The sequence below is a fragment of the Sinocyclocheilus rhinocerous genome, unplaced genomic scaffold (genome assembly GCF_001515625.1).
Source record: "Sinocyclocheilus rhinocerous isolate Xijiao unplaced genomic scaffold, SAMN03320098_v1.1 scaffold4377, whole genome shotgun sequence".
Classification (NCBI taxonomy): Eukaryota; Metazoa; Chordata; class Actinopteri; order Cypriniformes; family Cyprinidae; genus Sinocyclocheilus; species Sinocyclocheilus rhinocerous.
This window is the reverse complement of record NW_015656210.1, coordinates 41,064-51,030: the sequence shown is the minus strand read 5'-3', so window position 1 is coordinate 51,030 and position 9,967 is coordinate 41,064. Positions and strand designations below refer to the sequence as shown.

At 39.9% G+C, this 9,967-nt stretch overlaps 1 protein-coding gene across 1 annotated transcript in view; it reads left to right on the top strand.

Annotated features, from left to right (window-relative positions):
• Positions 1–6,337: 6,337 nt before the first annotated feature.
• LOC107719904 (transcription factor-like 5 protein) overlaps positions 6,338–9,967 on the top strand; it is an 11,131-nt gene continuing 7,501 nt past the window's right edge. The window contains exons 1-2 of the mRNA XM_016527445.1: positions 6,338–6,585; positions 8,183–8,632. Of these exons, the coding sequence (XP_016382931.1) occupies positions 8,184–8,632 (449 nt within the window). The 5' untranslated portion in view covers positions 6,338–6,585; position 8,183. The remainder of the gene's footprint in view (positions 6,586–8,182; positions 8,633–9,967) is intronic.

The following is a 9,967-nucleotide window of genomic DNA, read 5'->3' as shown; positions in this document are numbered from 1 at the left end:
TTCTTGGTATCAAAATGATCTGCTCTTTATTCCTCAAACAATGATGTACAGTATGTGATTGTGAGATGCATCATACGATTTGTACTATATTTTGGGTAAAATTGCACCAGTCCTCCACACCAGCCATAAACATGCAAATGGGCCATAAAGGGAGACAAAGAAAACTTCTCCTGCTCAAAAATTCACGCTTGGTATTGGCTATTCCACCCAAAAGGTGGGTGTGGATAGGAACTATCAAAAGTCATTAACTTAGACTAATCTTTGCTCAAAAACCTTTCTTCTTGAGACGGACACTCTCCAAGACTCCTCAAGACTCTCCTCTTGAGTTTGATTTTCAAGCAGTTTTTATCTTCAAGTAACTTTGTCGATCCGCTGTGGACTTTCCTATCTTCAGAAGAACCAGGAAAACCTCCAGCTCACTCCTAAAGAACTCATCAAGAACCTCCGTGTCTACCGCATCAGGACTCTTGTTCAGCGACAAAGCCAATGTAAGTAACCGTTTACAACTATTTAGATGCGTGTTTAAGTTTGAGCCCCCTTTTTAAGGTGATTTTTGATTCTTTGATGATTCTCATTAGGTTGGGGTTAATTGATGTTAAATACTGCCATTCTTTTGTTCTCTCTCTTTCCTTACTTTCCTTCATTCTGGTTATATGTGTTTTGCTTAGTTTAGTTGTACATTAGCTATAGTTTCATTTATTAAATCCCTTATATTTACAAATGAGTCTCTCTTTAATCTGTGTGCTGCTCACAATTCGGAGTCACTGAATGTTGATCTTTGCTACATGCTAAATTACTGCTAGTACTGCATAAAGTAGGAAAACTATTCTTCCTTGGCCAGGAAAATAATCTTTCCTAGAATTGATAAATGAATATATTGTCTGCTCGGTGGACAGATCAAATAATTGTAATATTGATTCTGCTACAGTTTATTCTAAGATCTAATCTAAATATTCATTATTAATTATAACCAGTTATAATTAATCATAAATATTTCCCTTTTGAGCTTTTGTATGTTGCTTCAGTACAGTCAATCAAAATCACATACCTTTATAAACCTACTTTGACAGACCTACTGTGAATGCCAAGGATGTTAATCGATGGTATGTGCTATTGTTGATGCAATCTGTTCGAAGTATTTCAACTTTTATTAATTAATTTTTAAATAATAATTTTTAACAGTTGAATTTGTGGTGACATCATTATCCATGATGCTGTACATAAAATTCCACCAATCAGAGAATTGCGGCAGTGACCAAATCAGAGATGAGGTGAGTCCTATCACACACTTGTGCACTATTCTATGCTTTTTCGTAAAATAGTGCAAGTTGTCACGTTACGCTGTTGAGGAAGCACGCAGGAGGCACGAGTAAACGAGAACTGTCTTTAATCAAGGAAACTCAGGAGATAATCCACAATAGGAGCTGGGCAAACACACGTAGAAACACGTAGACCTGACAGAAACAGACTGCACAGACTGGGACTTAAATACAGGGGATGATTGGGGAAACACAGGTGCATGGGATGACTAATCAAACTAAACGAGGAGAGGAACATGACCAAATAGGGAAAAAAAGGAACAGAAACGGGCAAAACACGACATAGAACAGTCCAGAATCCTGACATTACATCCCCCCTTGGAAGGCGCGTCCTCGCGCCGTCGAAACTACATGGGGAGGGGCGGGTAGAAACTTGGGAGGAGGTTCCAAAGGAGGACGGACACCCGGGAGGGGGCCGGCAGACAGAGACCAGGGAGGTGACGAAGGAGGGAGGAGCCAGGGAGGAGACAGGAGGGGCTTGGAGCAGGAGGAGCCCAGCTGGACCCAGGCCACAGCCATAATGTCGACCCACGGTGGAGTCGACGGAGGGAGGAGCCATGGAGTAGGAATGGCCACCGACTCCAGGGCGCAGACCAACGGCGGAGCAGGTGGCGGAGGAGCCTGAGGCGGAGACGGAGAGCCAACGAGCCAGGGGGATGCCGAGGATCCGGGGGGCCAGGGTGGAGCCGAGGGCACTGGTGACCAAGGCGGAGGCGGAGGTGGAGATCCGCAGCGGAGCCGGAGCGACTGAGGCGCTCTGGAGGAGCGGGCACTGGAGGGCGCTCTGGACTGGATTCGGGGACAGGAGCCCTCTCCTCCTTGGTGTGGCACATTCGCCGCGCCATACTCAGCTCACCCTCAGCCGCGGTGCAGGGCAGAGCTCCTCTCCGCGCTCACACCGTCCGCGGCCTTCTCCCTCGTGGCGGGCATTGTCGCACCTGGTCTGACGGGTTCAGCTCTACGTCCGGGGTGATCCTCTGCTCAGTCGCTCAGCTTTGCGCTGGCTCGCTGATCGCGGCGGGAAATGGCTCTCCGTCAACGGTGGGCTCGGGCTGATGCTCCGCACCGCGGGGAGATGGGCTCTGGGTCGGGAGTGGTACTGACGGTGAGCGGGGATGTGTTTCTCGCCAGTATCCACTCCACAAAGGCGGTGAAATCCGCTCGAGGACCATCTTCGGACGACGGCGTTCTGCACTCGATGTTTAGACTGGCGTTGTAGAACGCACAGAGCGCGTCGTCCGGGTAGCTGGTGGTGCTTGCTAGCAGCTGGAACGTATCTCGTATGGTCCTCGAGCGAACTCTCCCCCTGCTCCAGCAGGAGGAGGAGAAATTCCGGGGCGAAGGAGGGCATCCATGAGGGAACAACGGGAAACAAAAAACACTGAACGAAAAACAAGAAAACAAACGGAGGGGAGAACACGGAGGTAACTGTTTTAGGTCAGGTCTTCTGGCGCTGACAAGTACTGTTCACACTGTAAATTCCAAAACGGAAAAACTGCACTTTAAATGCCCTGATGATGTCACAGCTTTAATTACATATGTAGAGGGGGAGTAGCACCAGACTTACATGTTAAATGTTGACAAAATATCAGTTGAAAAAATAGCCTTATAAAACATGGTTCATAATGCATAAGTGCGTAGTTTATTGAATTGAAAAAGTGTCACTTTCACTTTTTTATTTTTATTTTTTTACTGAACTGTACTGTAAATTTGTGATATTTGTGACCTATGGTGTGATATAGCACAAATTAAGGGGAAAAAACTCTTAATATACAAATAGCATGTTGGACATTTTCAAGACAAACTTTGATGTCCTTTCAAAATTGCTGAAAAAGTTGATGAATGATGATTATATCTCCCCTACTGCAATACTCAACTGTTCTTTAAGATATTTTGAGATAAAAACAATTTTTTTTTAATTATATGGCTGCTCTTTTTAAGGCATCATTTTGATTCTGTTTACTTTCTGCATCATATAGGATCTGCTCCCTTCTGCGTGGATCTCTGTTAATTTTCTCTGATATTTCCGTGTCCTCTCCAACTCATTTCTCTCCCTCAATTCTTTCTGTCTCAAAAACAAAGTATCGCATTTTATACTTATTTTCATGACACTTTATAACAGTAGCCTACAGTTTTTTTGCAAAAACATCAGAAAATATTTTAATTAATGTAATTATTGCATTTAAGAACACTGAAAATGTTCAAAAAAGAATAAAAAGGAGTTAAACAAATCTTATTTATTTATTTAAAATGCTTCTTAACACTAGAACTACTGGAATTCTATAACTAGAATGGCCATAGCGGTTATTCTGACCTTTCATATGACAAAATAGCCATAATAATAATAATAATAATTATGGCTATTATTATTTTTATGCTAGTGTAATGTTATAGCTAATGCATAGCTAATTTTAGCCCCGACAAGACTGATATTGTGAAATAAAACAAACTTAGGCTTTTTTTAGCGGCAGTGACGATGTTTATTATTATCATAACAGATCCATTTATTCATGGATCAGGATTCCAGTGGTGGCTGCATAGAATTGTTTCCGATTCGTGTGATCCAAACATTTCCAATAAGTCCAGAGCGTTGTAAAGTTCAAAAGTAAAAATGTATTGAAAAAAAGATGTATGCTTTATCTACAGAAATATTCTGCTTCCGTTCATATTTGTTGGCATTTAGACTTTCAAATACAACATTTTCACTGCGGTGAAAAACTTTTGCTCTCCCGCTTGCCGGACACAAAGCGAGGCATGCACATTCGGGAGCGGTCTACGTAGCTCTTACACAAATAAATATTACAAAAAAACAAATCTTATTTTTAGGGTGATTACCTCATAAACTACACTGTAAAATCCAATAGTTTACCTTACGTAGATTTAATTAGTTATCTTTACTTAGTTGTAATACTTACTAGGTTTTATTAAGTTACAGCTACTTTCAAGGCAAATAAAACAATTTACTTACTGTTTTGAGTGACACTTAAAATATTCAAGTAGCCACAAAGGAACCAATGACATTAATAAAGCACCCAAAGTCATCTTGAATGTTGAATTCTCAATACAACTGAAATATTTGAGAGAACATCACATAAGCTAACTTCATAAATTGATGTAGATTTTCCTAAAATGTGTTTTTTTTTTTACTCACCATTTTAGTGATTAGTGTTCCCTTTGGTTGGGCACTTGGAACTTAATATATGTTACTATGAATTTCTTCCTGTTAATACAGCAGTGCATAATGAAGTTAGAATTTTTTTGATTGCAAGGGAAGAAAAGTAATAAGTAGGTTGTGTTTAGATGGTGATCTATCATCTAATTAAAGCATTAGTGAATTTTGCTATATGTATTTATTAAAAAGCTTTTTCTAATTTTGTTTGTCATTAGTGTTGTTAAAAAAGAACGAATCGTTCTTTTTGAACGAATCTTTTAGGTGAACGAATCGTTCTCGTTCACGTAATCCATTGACTCATATTTCTCGTTCACTGAAATTCCTCCCTCCACAGCAGCGCATGCGCAGATCAGTGAACCGGGTCGCTCTGTGGACTGTTTCATCCTGTCAAAGAATGACTAAACCTCGGGCTAACCCGCGAGCCAATAGCCTTCGAGTATGAGATGTGACGGACCATGTGATTTGTTGAATGTAGTGAACGAATACGCCCTTCACTGAACGAGTTTCTTTTGAGTCTGAACGAGAGAGATCTTCTGGTTCGTAAACGAGTTGACTGAACTGGTACATATCTCGTTCGTGAACTAAATGAATGAGAATGTACCTGGTCAGTCGGCCGGCAGCTGTTCATCACTAATGCTCAATCAGCACTTAATTAATCACAGAATTATCTCATTACTTTAACACTGCTTCAGTGTTACTTTAACACTCTTTTAGAGTGGGACCATATATGCTCCGAGCAGTGTTCATTTAACACTCGGGATTTTACTGTGTACCAACTAAGCATTTGCCAGTACAACATATTATTCCTATTTCACTTTACTTCGTTTTAAGGCAATCGGTTTGCATGCTTTTTTTAAGTAAGCCCAGCTAATTAGATGTTACAGTGCAGGTAACAGTGACGTGCATCTTTAACCGCGGGAGAAATTATAGGCCGTCTGTAACGCGGACCGCTTGGCCATTCAAGGTAGAAACTTTTGTGAAGTCTTTTGTATTTTGTAATTTTAATAATATATCAATGTTATAATAAAATATACACACATTTAGGAAAAGTCGGGGTATATATGGGTTTTATTTGAACAAAGTTAAACAAAATTTAAAAACGGTCAAAATGACTGGCTTGGTAGTTCTAGTGTTAAAGAGACCTTGTCCTTGACCGCTGGGTATTATCTGTCACCTCAGGATGTTTCAGCTGTTTGTGTCAGGGAATGACCTTGCTGCTCCTGCCATAGCAGTTTGCAAAACACATTTGCATAATTTATCAACGATTATGTAGTTTACAGTTCTTAGTTCAAAAAATGTTTTTTTTTTTTAAAGTTAAAAAAAATAAAACTTACCACAGGTTGCAAAAAAAGTTAAATATTTGAACAATTGTGAGACAAAAACTTCAGTAACATGACCTTGCATGGGGTCCTTCAACTAATTAAAGATGTCCTGGAATTTCTTGATTTAAATTTAGGACACATCACTGATCTGTTATAGGTCAGCAGTGACACCATATCCTCATTTTAAATCAAGAGTTTCCACGGACAACTTTAAACTAAATTAGCCCATGACATGTAGACATAAGTTTCGTCTCAAAATTATTAATGAAAAATGCTCTCTCTCTCTCTCTCTCTCTCTAACATCATTAACTTACAATAGTGAAAAACGCGTTCCCACGGGTAGATTGCATGTTCTTCTTGTGTGTCTGGATGATGGACTCATGAACAATATAAATATAATCACGGAATTATTTGCACTCGCCCTGATGTGCCGCAGTCAGTTGGAGTTGGTTATTGTGGTCATACGGCGTATGCGGGACAAACTAGGTTTCGAATGGCTTTCATATTACGGATGATGCCGTAAATACAGGAGGCATATCACTACTTGCCGGTTTGATATACAGGTTGCAGTCCAAAAAAAAAAAATAAAAAATACAGGTTGCAGTCCTGAAACAGATTGCATCATTGGGATTTTAACTATGGTCTTAATGTGATACTTACCAAAAAAAAACAAAACACGAAAAGTAAAACGACGAAGGGGTGTGACGTCACTAACGACGCAAGCAGCGCACGAAGGTCTATCGTGTTCAGTTTCCGAGCAGTTGTGTGTCAGGTAAGCCTTTAATCACTTACCGTTTTAACTCCGTGCCTCACTGTTGATTTTACGATCTACGTTTGTCTCATGTTCTGGAGACATAATTTCCATCATTAATACTGTTATTAATGGCAGTGATCGAGTCGGTCGTTAGGTCCGGGGTGTGAGGGGGACGCAGAAAAAACGCGGGAGTTGGGTTATTATCTGTCACCTCAGGATGTTTCAGCTGTTTGTGTCAGGGAATGACCTTGCTGCTCCTGCCATAGCAGTTTGCAAGACACATTTGCATAATTTATCAACGATTATCTGCGTCATTACGTCACGTCTGTAAACATAAAGAAGTGTCCCGGCTGCTAGGCTATCACATGTGAGGATCCTGCAGGTGACGGATCGTTTATAGCCTTTTCTCACAGCAGCCAGAATAATTAAATGTATCTTTTTGATGGCAGCTTGTAATCCAGAAAGTGTTATGTGTTTATGAAACACATGTGAATTTAATTAAATTATATTCTAGTTTTAAATGTGCTTCTGATTACAGATAGCCTGGGATTACACAAGATCTGTATTTGAAAGAAAACCAGTTCGAAGGGAGCATAATTAGCTTTTTTGGCTTATACACACCATACTCACGCAATGCTGATGTTAACATTAACAATTTGAGAATAAATTATAATAATAATTTGCACGGTTTAAATTAATTTAGAATTAATTTAGATTAATTAGATTAAATCACCATTGGTAGCGCGATTTATTGTAATGCTTTTTTCCTCAGGTGGTCAGAACAAACGTGGCAGACTTGTTACTTACTCGTTCAGATGACAATATCCGGTGAACATGCTTATTTGAGTCATATATTCCAAGACATAGGCTAGAATCTGTGATTGTGAAGTACAGTAAATATCCACACCAGTGCGGTGACTGACCGCCACACATACTCCTCAAAACATTAGATTCATCCGCGCTGGAGTCAATTTCTATTTCTTTTTTTTTAATTGAAATTCAAATTTATTTGAATTGAATTGAAAAGAAATTTCAATTTCTGCGCCGCTGCACAACCCACACAGATAATTCCGCACACTGCTGCAATTGCAGGTTTTCAAACAGAGATGGCGACAAAGAGGCAAAACTTACGGACTGCTGCTTTAACAAACCATAGTTATAAGAAGTGTTTTGGCTAAAAATAGTATTATAAATTTCTCGTTTGATTTTAAGAAAATGGGTATATTGTTTACTATTATTAATTGTTACTTCTGTAAAATATAGCAAATCAGGAAAGAATGTCTTTTTGTTTAATGTTTTGTTGTGATTTTTGGAGAATGGATGGATTTTTTTTAGAGTGGCTAAAAATCCCATGTTCCCATAGTTTTTCTGTAGTAATTACGGCATTTTTTTGTAATTTTAGCTGATGTCATACGCTGAAAGTTATATTCATGTCTGTCGTATTACATCTACTTTACAGAGTTAGGTATCCACTTAAAATTAACATGCACTCCACAGCTCCTTTTACTTTGCCACTAATGTTCCATATTTTGAGTTAAACAGGATACGACACAAATGCAGAGAGATCTGTTTTTATAGCAAATTGGACTGAAGTATGGTTTGAAATGTCTTTCAGGATGAGCACATCGATGGCCTGTAAGAGTCAACATGCAGCAGATGTCTATGAGCCTGTGGGCCAAAGCTCAGAGCTCAGCCTGGTGGAGATGACGGAGGTAGAGTACTTGCAGCACATTATTCAGAGCCACATTGATGCTCAGGTGACCGAGACGGACAGCTCGGGCCTTTCACAGCTTGAAGAAAGCTTGTATGACGAGCCAGAGAGGCGTCTGGCCTGCTCGCCTCAGAGCCCCTTAGTGTGCAGGCCGGAGGGGACATCAGCGGGGCCGGTGGACCTGCAGGACATCAAGATGCTGTTGCTGAGCGAGTCGAACACCACGCCTGCCAGCAGCGCTGAGGTGCCAGGCTCAGTGCTGAGCAGAGTCCAGTGTGTCGTCGAAGAGAGGGCCGATGAACGGCCCCTGGAGGGGAGACCCAGCCCAGCTGCGCGTGTCTGCCTGGAGAAGAGGTAAACATGCATGATGTCTGAGGAAAATAATCTATTTAATTCATTTTGGAATAAGGCTGTAACATAACAAAATGTGGAAAAAGTGAAGCGCTGTAAAACTTTCCAGATGCACTGTAATTGAACTTGACCAATCAAAATTCAGCAGTTAATAACATTGAATCTGAATAGCCTACCATTTAAAAAATGGATAAAATGCATACCAGATACAAGGTGTCACTATAATTAGCAACTTTACATGTTAGCTAATAATTCAGCAACCATATGTGAGTTTTTCTGAATCCTTGCTTTAAGCCCAGACAAGAGTAATTAATAAACTTTATCTTCCATTCTAACTTGTTAAAAACCCCTCTTTTTCTGAACTCCTCCTGGGCCATTTGTCAGATCGTCACCAAACTTGCACATGCCAGCTCTATGGAAAAAGAAGGAAAGACTAAGAACAATATAGTCTATAACATGTTCAATATATAGGTTTTTCTAGTAATAACACAATAATCTGTTCATTGCCGTTCTTTAAATACATTATTGAAGTATCAGCAAACTCCAGTTTCGGACGATCAGATTCTGATTTTGGATGACGATTTGTGTATTTATACATAAACCAGTTTCAATACACACTGTATGTGTATATATTGTTTATAGTTTTAAAACAAACCAGCATAATTAGCATTATTGAATGCATATATTTCGATTGCACATAAAGCGGCTTGTTAATATTTATACAACAGTTCGTTCTGGTTCTCAAATCTGATTGGTTGAGAACCGTGAGATATTGTACTGGTATCGCTACAGGAACGCCCTTTCAAACTGAAGCAGCACATGCCCTTGATACGAATTCTAAAAGTGACGTATGTTTAACTGTCAGCTTGAGCTTTGAATCCGTGGCGGAAGGAAGTAGTTCCGCACAAAAGAGGGTTTTATGAGGCACTCCGTTGTTTCTTGTTTAATTACACACATGTGCCGTTGAACTGTTGTATAAACGCAATATCACTCTCGTACTCGAGCGATACCGGCTCTATATCAGCGGCTGTGTGATTAGGCCAGAGGCAATCACAGCCGCTGATATAGAGCCGGTATCGCTCGAGTACGAGAGTGATATTGCGTTTATACAACAGTTTTTAACTGAACTGACTGGTGGTGGTGCTTTTTGGTCATTCAGTGTTTCTGTAAAAAAAAAAAAAGATTGGGGAAAAAACTAACAAAAATACTGATAAGTTAATGATACGAATTCTACTAATAAGAACAATATAAAATGCTCTAAGGATTAACGAGCTGCTGGATACATGAATATTAATCAGGTTGTGTGTGTTCGAACTGATTTGTTTGCTGAAATCAAAA